The 17,883-nt window shown below is 42.8% G+C and overlaps 1 protein-coding gene across 2 annotated transcripts in view; it reads left to right on the top strand.

The window, feature by feature from the left end:
- Positions 1 to 17,883, top strand: part of Pcsk5 (proprotein convertase subtilisin/kexin type 5) — a 418,822-nt gene that overhangs the window by 36,103 nt on the left and 364,836 nt on the right. For both annotated transcript variants that reach the window (XM_005352026.3, XM_005352027.3), the window contains exon 2: positions 7,778 to 7,882. In XM_005352026.3, the coding sequence (XP_005352083.1) occupies positions 7,778 to 7,882 (105 nt within the window). The remainder of the gene's footprint in view (positions 1 to 7,777; positions 7,883 to 17,883) is intronic.

Below are 17,883 nucleotides of genomic sequence, written 5' to 3'. Positions count from 1 at the left end.
TTTGACTTCTTCTTTCCTATTTGTATTCCCTTGATCTCCTTTTGTTGTCTTATTGTTCTAGCTAGAACCTCAAGAACTATATTGAATAGATATGGAGAGAGTGAACAACTTTGTCTTGTTCCTGAATTCAGTGGGATCTCTTTGAGTTTCTCTCTATTTAGCTTGATGATGGCTATTTGTTTGCTGTATATTGCCTTTATTATTCTTAGGTATGTTCCTTGTAACCCTGTTCTCTTCAAGACCCTTATCATGAAGGAGTGCTGAATTTGTCAAAGGTGTTTTCAGCATCTAATGAGATGAACATGTCTTGTTTCTTTTTTCTTTCAGTTTGTTTATATAGTGGATTACGTTAATAGATTTTATATGTTTGCCCATTTTAGGAGTTTAATTTGTGGGACAGAGGTATAATAAATTACTTTTCAAAAAGGAAATGGAGAATTTGGAGAAGTCTATTAACTTAAGAGATAAGAACAAAAACCAGACAGACAGGTAGCCCAGGAGAAATGATAGGTTTATCAAGTTGCTTCTAACTTGGTGACTGCCTGCCCTGGTTTGCCTGGCACTGTCCAATTTGTCACATGTAAAGCATGTATTAGGCCTGGGCAGGCTTCTGCAAGGTGAGGGCTTCTTCTGCAAAAATAAAAACCATCTGTAGGGAGATGCTGTGCCGATAGATTTTCACAGGGAGTATGGATGGGTGTATTGGTGGCTAGTGATCTGTGGAAGAGCACACAGCTCTTTGCCAGGAGCCAAGCCAGCATGTAAGTAGGGCACAACACTGCCCATTCGCCGTATCTTCCCCATGTCAGAGACATGGGGAAGCTGTCAGGAAAAGCTTAGACAATTATAAATAAATGAACTCATTTATTTTGCTTCATTCACACTTCCATTCATACATTCAGATGTGCCTGGAGAAACCAAGACACTGAGTTCTATAGTCAGTCATTCACACCTTAGTTTTAAATAGTTTGGAAAACCTTTCTCCAGAATATGCTTTGTTATAGATAGTATAGTTATAAGAAAATTCTGAAAGGCTGCAACTAAAGGCAACACTTTCAAAGGCTTGAGAGAGTTAGGAGCAAAGGATGAAATTCATCTTAGCAGAGTTGGTTGCTAGGCAGAAAACAATGTGGACAGCTGTGCAGAACATGAGCGTCCAGGGCCAAGGCCATTCCTCTTTCTCCTTTACACAGTGGTGTGCATGGTTGGGCCCTGATGTATCTCATTTGTTCCTGATAAATTTATAGTGTCCCTGCATCAATTATATAATGTCCCCTGTTTTGGTCCCTGTTACTCTTACATGACATAAACAGAGTCATCTTTTGTTTTACATTGCCCCGAAGGACCTAGATGGAAACTTGTTTATAGATGTTACTGTTTTTGCTTTCATGTTTTTTTTTTAAATAACTCTCAACGTGTTACAACATTTTTCTTCTTAATGTTTATTAAATGCCCTCAGCAACGCTCAGTCCTATTGAAAGAATATAAAAGACACAATTCATGCCAATAAGGGACATCCATATTAATAAATGAGAAATAAATATGCTTATATATGTATGCATTTTTTTCTTGGAAAGCGATGGATTGCTTTATTTAGATGAGACAATGTAGTTGGATCAATGCACTCAGTTCCCTCTGCTGCTGGTTTGCAAACAACAGCATTTCAACCCACAGTTGTCGCAATCACCTGACCTTGGCAGAACTGGTACTCCAGTTATGGCCAAATGAAACCATTTTTGTTGAAATGAGCCTCAGTCGGCTAAGACCTACTAAACCATATGGCACTCTATTGTATGTGATTTTCGCAATTCAATGACTGTGGTATTAGATCCTTCCGCAAGTTCTTCTGTGATCCTCTTTGTGTTGAGCTGCAAACAGACACCTTGCAACCTCCGTGGAGCATGCAGGCAGATGGGGTGCCGGTTCTAGACTGATACTTGTGCCAATCAGGGTTAAACTCCAGGTACATCTTAGGATTCCCTGATGATACAATCGAGCTGTGACCTCATTTGAGGCGTGGCATAAAGGATGAGAAAGAGGGTTTGAGTGTGAGAAAATGGAGGTAGTGAGGGTGCTGTTGGTAGAGGTGTCAGCACCCATGGCTTAGTCATGGAACTGAAGGTCGGTGGCCAGCATGGCTGGAACCCAGGAAATGGGGAGAACGTGAGACTGTAGGGGGTAGCCAGGCCAGATCCTGCAGCCCTGAGTATATTCATTCAGTGAGTTAGCCAAAGTGTAACCAACCATTCCTGTGTAAGTGTGCTTACTGTGAGCCTCCTATTCTGATTGGCTTTTAGAAACAAAGTCATAAAAGAGTATTATGTATAGCTATTATTATTTAAGGACCAAAGAAGCCATGAAAGGACTTTCGGCAGGGATATGATGAAGCCTAACATCCAGGTTGCATTTGTAAGGATCATTCTAGTATCATCTGATATAAAAAGTATTTGAGGCGTACGAGTGGTACAGTTGCATGAGAAGATCGGAAGCACCCTTTCATCTGCACGATGGCAAGGTGGACATGGCGGGTCATCCAGGAGCTCGTGGCTCATTTTTGTCAATAGCCCGTGGCTCTGGAGCTATGCAATAGAGCATCTCTGAACTGACTGTGTAAACGCATAGCTATTTTTAAAGAAGTTCCAGTCTGTCCAGTTTTGAGTTGTCAGAGGCGCCTACTACAAAGAATGGATTCTATGGTCCACTAATTTGGAAGGTGTTTATGTTAATAAATAGAGTGGAAACAAGCCTGGCGGTGGTGGTCCACGCCTTTAATCCCAGCTCCTAGGAGACACGGGAAGGCAGATCTCGGTGAGTTAAAGAACAGCCTGGTCTACAAAGTGAGTTCCAGGATAGCCAGGACTGTTACAAAGAGAAACCCTATCTTGGAAAAAACAAAAATAAAAACAAAAACAAGACAAAACAAGAGAGTAGAAACAAGAGTCAAGCTTTCAGTATTGCCTTGGATTTTCAAAGTCATACCCTGGTCCACCATCAGAAAGCTAAGGGATTAGGAAGCTACTCTATATTGTCACCACAGGTACAACTCTTAGACACTCTGCAGTTTCTTGCTGGCTTACCACAACAAGTATGGCAAAACAAACAAGCAGAATAAAACAAACTGCTATTACCCATAATATTCCAGAAAATGCTCAGGGCAGTTAGGAAGCAGATGCTAAGACCTCCACCACAGTGAGCAGGTCCTTCAAGAACAGCCCTGGTGATGCTTGATTTTACTTCATGTCTGGCCGGTACAATCTGTACCATGTCTGGTGACTTGCTGCATAAGGAGTGCTTAGCATCTTAGCTGTGCACTTGTGAAGGCCATTCACAGAGCCCATGACAGAACCAAACGAAGCTCACCCTGATGTTAGTGGATCTTTCCCAAGCTCATCACACTTAATCCCAGCAGTATGTGTTTGGATATTCTTGAATCCTGGGGTCTTCCATTGGTCAATTAGGACTAATATATTTAGCTTCCAGACTCTTGGGAATTAAGCTAAATATGATAATATGTAGGAGAGGAACAAGATGCCTGACAAAAATTCAGCTTTTAGTAAATGAGGCACGAACCAAAAAAAATTACAGTGCACCACTGCCCAGCTTTGTAGACTCAGAATCCCCCAAGAGGAACAATATTGCTTATGGCTGTATGGTTTGGTGGCCTGGGTAGAAGTAGCCTTTGTACTGTCTACATGGAACTTAAAGAGTGTATATGCTCTGAAAAAATGACTGGAATATAAGTGTATGTTATTTCAGTTTTTTAATTAAAAATGCATATATTTTTATTCTCCGAGAATTGTATACATATATACAATGTATTTTGAATGTATTTTGATCATATTCACCCGGACTCCCTCTTCCCACCTCTTCCTAGATCCATCCCTACTCCCTTACTACTCCCAGTTTTGTGACCTCTTTTTTTGTTGTTGTTTTTTTAAAATAACCAACCAATGATCAAATTTATGCTGCTCGCATTTTCACATACATGGGGCCATCCACTGGATGACCAGACTCTTACAGAAACTGACTTCCTAATAACTCCCCACTAAGAGGCGGAGCTTGGGCATGTCTTTCCCTTTCATGCTGGAATGTGGCCTGGCTTAATCTTGGGCAACAGCTCCTGTGAGTTTACTAGGAAAGCCTTTCTTTCCCTGGAAGACAGTGATTTGCTCTGGTCCTTCCTGACCTACCTCTGGCTCTTGGAATTTTCTCTCTCCTCTTCTGCGATGGTGCCTGAGCTTTGAAGAATTGGATATGATAAAGACTGCCCATCTGTAGGTGTGCACTCCACAGATCCTTCCTCTCTGGACTTGTACCATTATGCGTTTCTTCATCAACCCTTGTCCACCTCTCAAAGAAGCTTCTCTACTTCTTTTTTATTTTTAATGAGTTTTAAAAATCATAATAAAAACCTACAAGCATAAACAATGAAAGGAAGGTTCCTCTCGTTTTTTTTTAATTTTATCTTAAAATATTCCTACAACTATATACAACTATAAATCCTTCATTTTTCCTCTTTGCAATAATTGGGCCACATAATAGTTACCTAGGGTGTGTAGCTTTCTTAATTCTTAACTCACTGTATCTTGGAGTTGGAATTATTTTTATGTGTATAGAATGAATGACCTCTTGTTGACAGCTGGGTGTTTTGAACGTTTGCAGAGTTTACTCTGACAGCTGTCTATAGGTGACTATCTGCAGAAAAGACTTGTAGACATAGGTGGGGTCCATGGTTAGATGCATCCTCAAATGGCATCTCATCTTATACTTTTGACCAATCTGGTAGAACCACCCTTGCTGCCGACATACCTACAGCATTGTGCCATCATCTCTTAGCTTTTGCCAATGAGGGCTGGGAAGTGAAGAGCTAATGACAGTGTGGGCCAGAAGTAATCCTGACAAGGAACGAGGGATGAAAGATGAACTAGAAACACTGAGAGAGGGGAAGCTAGTAGGTTTCCAACAGTGATGGCGTGCCAAGCAGTGACTGGACTAGACACCTCATGTTCTAACATTTATTCCACACCAAGCCGTAAATAGTCTCTTTAAAACCGCATGCATGTGTGCACACATGTGTGCCTCAGTACATGTGGGACCTCAGCAGACAACCCTGGCTTGAGGCAGGTTCTCTTGTGCACTGCTGTGTATGCTATTCTATCTGACCCAGGAGCTTCTGGGGGTTCTCTTGTCTCTGCAGTTCTTCTCACTGTGGGGGTGCTAGAATTACAGATATGTACTACAGCAGCTGCCTTTGTGGGATTTGAACTCAGGTTCTTATGCTTTCCTGAGAAGTTCTTTCCTCACTGAACCCATCTCCTTAGCTCCCCCTAAGCCTGTTTACTTTGATGACCAGTGTCTGCTTCCAGTGCCTCCTGTGAGCTTCTCAGTTTTCTACTGAGCAAACTAACACTCAAAGAGGCTGAGTGATTCATCCAAGGTCCAAAATCAACTGAAGTTGAGACAGGGGATCCAGTTGACAACTTCTCGTCTATTGGTTTAGCCTAGGATTTCGGTCTACACTGGAAAGGTCTCAGTAGGTTTGAATGCGTCCTCAGGATGAATTCTACCCCCAGTTGGTGCTTAATGATTCGGTTGAATCCAGCCATTTCCTGTACCACAGAGTTTCTTTGTATGGGAGTGATTTTGTGATCGGGTCTCATGGAGCCCATGCTCTCCTTGAATTCACCATGTGCCCAAGGCTGACTTGAACTCCTGATCTTCACGTCTGCACTATGCCTGCTTATGGTCAGTTCTTCAGGGTTCCTCCCGAGGAAATATGTGTTCTTTCCACCAAACTACTATATTTACTTAAGGAGAACTTCATAAGCTATGTGTAATAAAGAGCTTAAGACTTTTGTTTAGAAAATTATGTAGTCACTCTTGAATTTGAACCTTAAAACTTCAACATTTCCTGGGTAGGCCCGGAGGTGGGGCTGTGACCCGTGACCTCTTCCTGCTCCTCTTGCTCAGGACCGCTGAGATGGAGGACTCACTGGGATGTCCTTGGCAGTATATTTCACTTAGTTTTGAGTCATCTGCATTGGTCAGGGCCTTTTCCACTTGAATCAAAACTGTGAGGGTTTGGACTTTCTCTTGAGTTTTAATGATAGCGTGATGTCCCAAGTTCCAAAAGGAGACAATGTTAAAGTGACACCGAACATGTGGTAGGGACATGACAAGGACACCAACCTTAGAAAACAACCCACAGTTTATAACAAAAAAAAAAATAACCCGGGCCAATGACGTTTTAATTAAGAAAGCTCAAGGTCTACATTGTACCAGCTGGACAACATCCTCACAGTGGTCATTCCTTCAGTGCAGAGCCACGAGTGTCTAGAGAATTAGACATTTATTGTATTTGCCTGAAGCAAGGAAAGTGTCACTGTTAAAGAATGGAATATGAGCGCTGCAGTGGTCTTAGAAATTAACTAGCCCAAAATCCAATTTTCCAGAAAAGAAAACACAGGCTCAAGAGTACATGCTGTTCAGCTGGGGCGTCAGCCGAAATGAGACATGAGGCACGAGCTTTGCCTGTGTGGCTGGGTGATCCACAGCATGTATGCGTACGTGGGTGCGGGTGCGTGTGCACGCATGCATATAGGTATGCAAAAATGTCAGCATCGATCTTCCTCGATTGTTCTGTGCTTCAAATTTATTCATGTGTGATTGCATGTAGGTGGTGAGGAATCCTTGTGTGTCACAGTGTGTGTAGGGATACCAGGGGACAAATTTGCAGACTTATTTCTTTTCTTTCACCTTTATGTGGGTTCTAGGTATCCAATTCCAGTAGCTGAGCTTGCAAGGCCAAGTGTCTTCAGTGAGTCTTCTGTGTCCATCTCCACCTTATTTGAGACAGGGTCTCTTAGGGAACCTGGAGTTTGCTGATCAGCTAGACTAGCTGCCTAGTTGGCCAGCAGGTCTCAGGGATCCTCCTGTCTCTGCGTTCCTTTCCTGAGCAGCTGGGATATATATATATATATATATGCCACCTCGCTTGTACTTGGGTGCTGGGACTGCAGATACATGTCCTCATGTTATGTATCAAGCACTTTACCAACCCCTTCACTACGAGAACACAGTTGTTGAATGTTTTCTTCATTTCTTTATCAAAGTGGGCTGGGCATACTTTCATACCTACTGGTTTTAACTGAGAAAGAATAAAAAGAAAATGAAATCATGTTAAGAGACGAGAATAAAGTAAAGTTGATCAAAGCATTTATCCCCAAAAGCTGAACTCAAAGATCGTTCTAGAAGTTACTGCTTCACTTGAGGGCTGCGCCTCCTGTCTCCCGATCTAAGTAGTGCTGCTATCTCTGAGAATAATCAGCCGCGTAAGACGTGTTTCAAATTAACTGTGTAAATAACCCATCAATGCCCTTCACTGTCCGTCTCTCGGCAAACAGAATGCAATGTGTTTTTATAACTAGAGAGCTATTTGACTTTTTCCCTCTTCCCCACATTTGGATATAGATTGATATAGCATTACTTAAAATGCTGCATATAAATTAAACATTAAACAGGCGATATGGAGAAGCTAACTGCCCCAATAGAATCTTTAGTTCTGCAGTCACTGCCTAAAGGACACTCATATTTCATATCGGGTGTCCTTCTTTTGAAAAGTGACCACCAAGGTTCAAGTGACATTTAAGTATATCAGGTGGCTGCATAATTTATGGGCCTTTTTGTTTTGTGTTCTTACTTTAATGAAACACAAGGAAGCAGGCTGTCCTCAGATATTAACATGTTCCCCTGTGCTTTCCCCCGCCTGTCTCTGCAGATCGGCGCACTGAAGGACTACTATCACTTCTACCATAGTAGGACCTTTAAAAGGTCTGTTCTCTCGAGCAGAGGAACCCACAGTTTCATCTCCATGGAACCAAAGGTAAGGAAAACCAATTGGATGGGGACCAAGAAGTCATGCTCCTGCATTTTTCATTGGTGATAACACAAGGAGCCCGTGACCAAGCCCGAGGCTCCTGTTTCTAATCTGTCACAGTATCCTTTGGTTCAGTATCTGCTCTCAGGCAATGCTATTCAATGGCTAGATTTTTATTGACCCGCCACTGGCATCCCACGTGGGGAGCAGCTCAGGGTTAGTTCTAGATAGGAGCTTTTATGCAGGATGGCGAGAGGCTGCCGCTTGAGAACACAGATCAATTAAATGTGTCTAAAGGAAGAACATGTCATCTCTCATCTGCATGCAGCTTGAGGTCCTGTGAGCTCCATGGGTGACTTCTCCCTGCTAGTACTCTTAAGTCAAAATTGGCTTACAGTAAGACTTGCTGTTTTCTATGGCATGGATAGTCTTAAAGCAGACCGTGTCTGGGAGAGAAAGCATGCTTGAACCCTTAGGAGCAAAAGCCAGCTCCCACTTTTAAGGGGGTTGTCTAATATCTTTGTTGCACCTGGTCCTTTTTGAGCTGTATAGTAGTGTTCTCCTGGGAGACCCTAGCAGGAAGTAGTGACAAATACAGGTCTCCCATGTGACGACATGAGGTGGTTTGGCATGAGATGGGGGAACTGAGAAATATTGGGTACAAACTAAGAGAAGACAACCAAGACACTGACATCAAGTTAAATAGCTGTCTTTATTAATTAAGTAGGAGGCAGGAACTGACCTCCGTAGAATTAGCTGTCCCAGACGTGCTAAATAACGGAGAAGGAGAGGCAGCTCTGCCAACTTGCCTTAGGCCCTTTGTGGGTTCCTGGTATATAATTCAGTGCTTAGGTTATTTCGCCTCTTCCCCTCCATTGTGATTTTGGTCTGCCATAAAACTCATTCTCAAATAGATTGAGAATCAGGCCCCTACCAGCAAGCATAACAGCCTCAGGTAGAGGCGCTTGGAAAATTACATTCCTTGTTAAAAATGCTCTTATGTGAATTTTTGTGCAATTTGGTGTGTGATTTGGAGTCTTACCTTCTGTTATGGGCCATGGTTTACTCCGTGTCTCTTTCAAGGTTTTTGCAGCTATGAAGAGACACCATGACCACGGTAACTCTTAGGAAAGAAAGCATTTAGTTGGAGCTGGCTTACAGTTTAGAGGTTTAGTTCACTATCTTCATGGTGTGAAACATGGGAGCATGCAGGCAGACCTAATGCTGGAGAGAGAGCTGCAAGTTCTTTATCCAGACAGGCCGGCAGCAAGAAGAGAGAGAGTGACACTGGGCTTGACTTCAGCATTTGAAACCCCAAGGCCCACTCCTTACTGACGCACTTTCTTAAACAAGGCCACACCTAGTCCAACAAGGCCGCACATTGCAATAGTGCCACTCCCTGTGCATCTATGGGGAGCATTTTTATTAAATCACCACACTCTGTTTAATTTTTCTTTGAAATGTTACCATAGAATATTATAGCACAGTGTTCTTGACTGAAATTATATCTCTGGTCATTAGAAAAATCACATTTCTTTCAGGCTCTTCCTTTTGTGTGGCTTAGGGACATATAGTGGCTTGTGGATAATATGTACATATTTATTTCTATTTAGACTATTTTTCTAGAAAAGTAGTATGTTGGGGCAGTTTGAATTTGCTACGTTTTAAAAGCAAAGTCAAGGTTCTTTCGTCTGTTAAGCAACTATCTTGAACTTTGGCAATTAGCATGAATTTTCTTTCAAACCTCATGTGCAAAGTCCACATGGCGTTTGAAAAGTTGGCTTGAGAATTAGGAACGGAATGTGACGAGACTTTGTTTACCTGAGGAAGGATTTACCGAATAAGGAGCAATTCCCATTCTTAATGTTATCTTAGGCATCATGGTTTTCTTATCTCTGTGTATGAAATAGTTTGTGTATGATCCAGCAGAAACCTTGGATCCTGGGACATTCAGTACCTGAATGCCACCCTCCTCACCCAGTCCAGGGGTGCAAGGCCAGTTAAGTCAGTCCAGAGGAGGCTGTGCCATTCTTTTCTTCCTCAGTTAAAGGAATAACCAAGAGTAGGGCTAGGCCTGAGTCTCCACCCCTGCAATTCTTCCTATGACTGCCACTCATACTGCCACAAAAGTGGGGTTCCCTACCCTTTCCGTTGTATTTCTGTTGCCCGTTGGTTCGCTGACTATTTCCTGAGCCCCAGTATCTCCAGCCCCATGTCAGGTTCCCGGGTATCTGTTGCTGTCTCCCAGAGAAGCTTTCAGGGACCCTCAGGATAGGCTGGTGCTTCTCAGGGTTGGGGTTCGTGGGGAAAGGAGATAGAAGGCATTGTTTGCCCCCTCTAACTGCCTCAAAAAGCTTAGACTCAATTGGCAATTTTTTTTCTCTTCAAAGTTAACTAAACAAACAAAACAAAACTCACCAACCTTTTTAAAATTTAGCATGAAGTTGTAAAAATAGCTTTCCAGATGCCCATGCTTTCCACTCTCCCTTCTCTTCTTATCTGTCGACATACGAGCACATTCACACACATACACGTGGATATTTGCAGACTGTGTTACAAATACATTCCTTCCTGAGGTCTGTGTTTTTTTTCTCCCAACAGCATTAAATAAGTAAACAAATACCTCCACTATGCATTCATTAAACATGAGGGTATTCTACACTGTAATCATAAATGCAATAATGGAAGTCTGGATATCAACACTGACAGACTTTACATTCCCGCTGCTTTCTTCTGTGGTCCAGGATCACCTTGAGGGGTCATATCTCCCAAGTCCTCTTAACTCTGTTATACTCTCCAGCTTTCTCTGCTTTAGAAGGGTATACGCCAATAGCATAATCCAGTACATTTTATGTCGCCTGTGCTCTCCTTCTTATTTATTTATTTATTTATTTAAAGATTTCTGCCTCCTCCCCGCCACCACCTCCCATTTCCGTCCCCCAGTCAAGTCCCCCTCCCTCATCAGCCTGAAGAGCAGTCAGGGTTCCCTGTCCTGTGGGAAGTCCAAGGACCTCCCACCTCCTTCCAGGTCTAGTAAGGTGAGCATCCAAACAGCCTGGGCTCCCACAAAGCCAGTACGTGCAGTAGGATCAAAACCCAGTGCCATTGTTCTTGACTTCTCAGCAGTCCTCATTGTCCGCTATGTTCAGCAAGTCCGGTTTTATCCCATGCTTTTTTAGACCCAGTCCAGCTGGCCTTGGTGAGTTCCCGATAGAACATCCCCATTGTCTCAGTGTGTGGGTGCTGAGTTCCTTGCTCATACTCTCTCTCCTTCTACTCCTGATTTGGACCTTAGGATTTCAGTCTGGTGCTCTGTCTCCTTTCATCGGATTCAAGTTCCATGGGAATGCTTTTGGCCCCATGGTGCTGGGTGCAGATGCCCCTTTCTCTGCACCATCTAGGAAGGCTCAGGATGCTCGCTTGTTCTATTGTAGACATTGACTTTAACTCCGTTGTTAGGATCGGCTTTCTACTTTAGAACTTCTGTTTTCACTCGGTTTGGACATGCCTGATAATCTGAGCACTTAGGAAGCTGAGGCAGGAGGATCATGATTTTGAGGACAGCCTTGGATACATATAGTATGATTCTGCCTTAAAATAAGTAAATAAATATAGCTGGTTTTCCTTTTTTTTCCTTTTTTTAAATTTTCCTGACTGCTTTTTTTAAAAATTATTTTTATTGAGCTATACATTTTTCCTGTTTCCCTCCCTCCCTCCCCTTTCTCTTTCTACCCTTTCCTATGACTCTCCACACACACCCAATTTACTCAGATCTTGTCTTTTTTCCTTCTAATATAATGTTTTTATTTCCTTAATCAGTAAGTACTTAATAAAATTTTTGTCAGAATACATTTAAAGACAAGTACATACAATTTACTTAGCACATGGTTTTGAAGACCAAATAAGCATTCCAGTGTCATCTCTGGTAAGGATTCCCCATGGTTGTGTCACTTTGTTGATGGCATGATGGTGAGAGTGTGTATGAGAGATTTTTCAGGGCAAGACAGGAAGCCAGGGAGTAGGCCAAGAAGGCTCTTTTAAAATATCACTCCTGTGGGACTTACTAATCTCTCCCAGAAAACCCTTTCCCCTTAAACATCCCCTTAGTGACCAGACTTTCAGTTCATGCACCATTTGGAACAAACCGCACCCAAGCCATAGCACTACGCAAATTTCCATGTGCGTCTACTCTCTCCATTCTGAGTTGGCCTTCCAAAAGTATATAAAGAATGAGCCGGTTATGTCAGTCACTTCTCACTACGCAAATTTCCATGTGCGTCTACTCTCTCCATTCTGAGTTGGCCTTCCAAAAGTATAGAATGAATGAGCCGGTTATGTCAGTCACTTATTAAAGTCTGGTGTGTGCTTGATCCCAGAGCAGAGTCATATCTGTGGCATGGGACCATGGGAAATGGCTTTGTGGATGACACTGGCGATGCTAACTTCATGTTACTTTTAACTACCACCTTCTCAAGAAAGGGAAAATAGCAGGCTGAATTGCAGGGCGCACACACACACCAAACAGACTGGCTTTGTTTGCTCTACTAAATTGCATGGCTACTTATGACTTTACTTAGGGGGTTCCAAAGAAGGAAAGACCAAAGCAGCAACCCAATGAGAATAAACCTCTCAATGCTAAGGAAGTTGTGTGGTCAGCCGGGGCACATGAGCCTTGAGAGCAAGAATAGCCTTGATTCCCACATGTTAACTTTACGCTGTGATTATCATTTTAAATGACAGGGACTCGCAGACTTCTGAGAGGACAGCACTTGTATAATCATAACACAGCCTGACAGGAAGCACTGGCACATTTTACAGCAGTGGGGTAGAAAGTCTTCCATTCTTCTGTGTGTGTGTGTGTGTGTTATGCACACATGTGTGAAGTCATGTTAACCCTGCTTGCGTATGTAGAAGTCACAAGCCAATGTGCTGTCTTCCTCTCTTCCTTTCTTCCTTCGTTAGTTTTTGAGATAGTATCTCATTGAACCCAGAGCTTGGTTTTTGTTTTGTGTTTTATTTTTGTTAGATTTCTTGGCCATTTCTTCACAACTTTACCCACATGAGGGCCTAAGGCATCATTCTCTTTTTTCTTTCTGAGTGATCAGTCTTCCTTCCGAGAGCCAAACTCTTCTTGAAACAAAAGACTACTCCCACTTCTGGACCTTCTTTCTTTTTAAGTATTTAATTTTTGAATTATGTGTAGATGTGTGTATTTGTGTGTGGGTCTGTGCAGGTGCCCACAGCATCTAGAGATTGAATACCCTGGAGCCAGTGTTACAGGTAGTTGTGAACTACCCGTACATCATGGAAGCCAGACTGGGTCCTCGGCAAGAGGTGTACCAACACTTAAATGTGCAACCACCTCTCCAGTCCCTCTCAGAGTTTATTAATTGATCCATGTATCCATCTTTGCCAGCTACAGTTCAAAGTTATAAAAACCTGCATTCAGATCCCTGGTACCTATATAAAAGCCAAGTATAGTGTCAGTAACCCCAGTACTGGGGTGGGTAGAGATAGCTACCAGGAGCTTTCTAGCCAGCAAATCTGGTCCAAACAGCAACCTCTTGATTCAAGGAACAACCGTCTCAAAAACTCAAGGCACCATCAGCAGGACACGATGTAGCGGCGGCTCATTCATCCTTCTGTTGTCCAGGCCTATGTAGGGTGGACCCAGTGAGCAGGGAAGATAATGTTCTCTCATTTTCCTTTTCTTTATCAAGAAATAGAAAATCTTAAGTCACACATTTTCAATAGAAGTAGCACTTACTGAGTTAAGTCAATGTAAGTCAAGTATGAACTGCCTTTAAGTTAACTCCCCAAGCTATGAGAACAGCTTTCTTTCTTCATATTAGATCTTATCTGGAAGGTTCTGGCCTCTCTATCTTTTGTCTTTCCTTTTTCTAATTCTTTTCTTATCTTTAGATCACTTACAGGTTGGTTTTTATCTGAATCCACACAGACTCAGCCTGTACTACGGACTAGGGTGAGGAGGTGTTCTTTCTTCCTAAGTCATGTGCCAGGAGGCCCTCATCACATGGATGGCTGCATGTCCCATGGAGAACTACTCAGAGGATGTCATGAAATCACAGGCCTTTTGCTTCCACTGTCTCTTTCCTATGCGAGACAGGCCTAGCTTCCACTGTTCTCTTAAAGAGTGTTTCCAGATCTGTTTGAGTGTGATAACCACGTTCACAGGAAATGCGGCCAAATGCCGCTGTATTGGAAGAGATTGAATATGTTAGCTTTAATCTGCGTACCTTTCATTTCTACGCACTGTGTCTACTTCTGCCTTCCTGAATCATGCAGGGTGGTACGTCAGTGGTGACGCAACAGCTCCATGACTATGTGAGCCCTTGGCTTGTGCTGCTGGGGAAGAACTTGTCTCCAGGTCAGTGTGGCCCAGGATGGAGTTCCAGGCTTGAATTCATAGGCATCCTGCCTGTTTGCTACATTTGTACATAAGCCATTTCCTCTGATAAGAGCTAAGCATTCAAGCATTGTCTAAGAGTGAGGGGGCTGGAAGAAGGGAGGCCAGAAGAAATGAAGGATAAACTAGTGGGAGAAGAAAAATTCAAGTTCCTCTGTGTTCCAGTTTGCTGCCTTCCCTGATCTGAGTTTCAGATGTGTGCTCTCCTTTTTGATTTTTGCCTCAAGATTGACAGCTGCACCTCTCGACACCGTCTGGAAAAGTTGCACAGATCAAGTTTGTGTCTGCCAATTCCCATTTCACCCTAGATTCATTATATAATTCTAGAAAACTCTTTCACCATCTGTTGATCATTAAGTGACCCATGGAGGCCACCGGCATATCAGTTAGCTCTGTTCTCAACCTGGGAAGAATTCTCCAATAGATTAAATGTGTGCAATAAGTTGTCCACATCCTTGATCTCCCAGGGGACTTTGTAGATTTAAAAAAAAAAACCTGCAGGAAGAAGTAAGTATACCCATGCACCTGAGGTCAGCCTCATAAACTGCAGTGTTTGTTTGTTTTGCCAGAAATTAATTTTCCATCTGGGCTGGTGTTCCAGTGACTTGTGTGTGTGTGTGTGTGTACATGGTATATGCATGGTGTTGAGTGGTGTGTGTGTGTCCTGTGGTGTGTGTAATGGGGTGTGTGGTACAGTGTATGTGTGTGTGTCCTGTGTGTGTAGTTTGGAATGTGTGTGTGGTGTGAGGCGTGTGGGAGTTGTGTGTAAGTGTGTATGTGTGTGGTGTGATGTAGGATGTGTGTATGTGGTGTGTATAGTGTGTGTGGTGTGTGTATGTTTGCGGTGTAGTGTGGAATGTGTGTATGTGTGTATGGTGTGGTATGTGTGTGGTGTGTGGTGTGTGTGTGGAATGGGGCGTGTGGGGGTTGTGTGTATGTGTGTATGTATGTAGTGTGTGTAGTGTGTATGTGGTGTGTATATGTTTGTGGTGTAGTGTGGAATGTGTGTGTGTGTTTGGTGTGGTGTGTGTGTGGTGTGGGGTGTGTATGTGTGTTTGTAGTGTAGTGTGGAATGTGTGGGGTGTGTGTGTATGTGTGTGGTGTGGTGGGTGTGGTATATGAGGGTGTGGGTGGTCGGTGTCCCACTTTCTATTTTAAATGTGATAATGACATAATAGCTTGTCTTCTGTAGATGATTTTATAAGTCTCAGAACATTGCCTCTATTTGTGCTCACTCAGCTTTGGAGTGATCTGAGATGTGCTGGAGTTAGTGGCTTTGGCTGCGTATTTCCACAAGGCGCGAATGACTATGTTGTCTTGGGACAGGGATCAGAGGTTTTGTGTTGCCTGACAGTCTCCTTCCATCATTCTTTGCACCAGGGAAGGAAAGTCTTGAGAAACACCTTGGAGTGCGTGGAGAAGAAGCACGGGTTTGGATGGTGTCTCGTGCAGAGAGCATTTAAGGAGACCTGTTTTGTTTAAGGCTTTGTGCTGTACCCCATTTTACCAGCTATGAAATGTAATCATGCTAGCAACCCCCGTCTTTACCTTTTCAAAGCATTTCTGAGTCTTTGAAACGGCCCATTCTCCTGGGAGAAGCTTGTCAGCTATAGTTTTGCAGCTCAAGAAGATAGCCAGGAGCGCGGGAGGGACGTGAGGAGCATGGTGGTTGCAGAGTTCACTGTGTTCTCCATCTCCCCCCCACCTTTCTGTCTTGCTCCCTCCCTTCCTGTCTTGCTTCCAGGTTTCCCAGATGTCTGGACAGACAGAACACAGAGGGTCAAATTGTGCATTTTGTGGATAGTTGATGGGAAAGCTGAGCTCACAGCCAGAATCCCTGATGGACGGGCAAGAATTAAAAAAAGATTTCTCGGCCATTTTGGCAAGACTGCCAAGTACTTATAAAAGTGTTCTTGGGGATAGAGATTTTGTTTGCAGGGTCATAAATCTGATGCTTACGATGTGAGTGCAGGTAACAAGGTGTGAGAAGGCATGCAGGAAATCTGGGCACACGGAAAGATCAAGATCAATCTGGGCAAGGTCCAGATCTCACTGTGGAGCCCTGGCTGAGCCACCCCTGTGGTCTGTGGTCGGAAAGGAGCAGCTGTGCAGCTGCAAGGCCCTGCACTCACCCTTGTGGCCAGTGCCAAGGCACCTGTAATTCTCCTTTAATACCGATTCCCTGTGTTCCATGTGGACAAGGCATTCAGAATTGGTAACTATTTCTGTGAGCCAAAGGAAACAGAACGGAAGGTTGTCCCCACTTGTGAGCCCTCATGTTGGCTTTTAGAATTCATAAAAAAAAAAAGCACAAATGATAGTTCCCATCATTCTTGTGGTTTGCTTTGTTCAGACTCTACTCCGTAGTGGGGCTCAAACATGGTTTCCCTCTGTATCTTAGGACTTTAGTTGGAATTCTTATAATTCTGGAGAGATCAAGCCCACAGGCTAATCAGATGTTGAACTAATGTCTTCTAGGAGTATGTAGACAGGCGACAGGTCACTCAGGGCCACTTTAGCCAAAAGAGCTGGGTGACTGTGTTCCTTCTAACCTTCCACTAGCTTGGCACGAAGACCTCCTGGTACCCTGGAAGAAAGGCTTAGCATGTGAGGAGCAGGTAGATAATTCAAAGGCAAAAGATGGAAAGGGAAAGCATTGGAAGCTGTTATGGGCAAGGCAGGGATTCAGTGAGGAAGGGTTGCACAGTCCTCTCTGCTGTGTGAAGGAAAGTTACCAGCTGTAAAACCTGCTTATTTTTCATAGTTAATGAAATATTTCTAAGATGTTAAAAACATCATGTTTGGCCGCAAGATCTCGCTGTCTAGCCCTGGCTGAGCTGGAGAGTCACAACTATCTTTAAAAACCCAAACAATCTTAAAATGTCTAAAAGGTAGAATAACAAAACTTTGACAGTTTTTTGATTGGTGTTAAGGAAAGACTTTTTATTGTATGTGGTTCGTTGAAATCTTAGGACAAATTATAAAAGCAGAAATAAGCAAATAGGGGATGCATGGGTCCCGCACAGAAAAGCCCCATACCAGCTAAAAACCAGAACCACTTCAGTTGTCTGTCCAAGGAGAGAAACCACTCCAATCAGGCATTTACCACAGTATAGTAAGTAATGCATTTTTTTTTTCTGTGCACAGATTTCTCAAAGGTCAACCAATTCTATAGTACCAAAAAAGAGAGCTTTTGGGCAAAAAGAGCTTTTGGATTTTCATTCTATCTGCGAAGGGTGAGCTCTTAGATTCTATCAAATTCTTATGTTTGAAGTGTCAACATTGCTCAGGCATGTCCTTAAGTCTATGACAAAATAGAATAGCATGAGTTCTACATGTAAGAAAAGATAAAAAAAAATGTCGGTTAAATCCTAAATGATTTGTCTAGACATATGGATAGTGAAAGATCTACAAAACCATTTGCAAAGTTTACAAACAATATGCCAGAAGAATGAAAGATACATTCTGATAGAATTAAAAAATGATTTGTCAGTGTTTGACTATAGTTATGTATAGAATATGCTTGAAAATGTAAATAATATGACTCTTATCTTATTTTTCTTTTTTTTAATTTTTTTTT

This window comes from Microtus ochrogaster, chromosome 8 (genome assembly GCF_000317375.1).
Source record: "Microtus ochrogaster isolate Prairie Vole_2 chromosome 8, MicOch1.0, whole genome shotgun sequence".
NCBI lineage: Eukaryota > Metazoa > Chordata > Mammalia > Rodentia > Cricetidae > Microtus > Microtus ochrogaster.
This window is presented reverse-complemented; position numbering and strand designations above follow the sequence as displayed.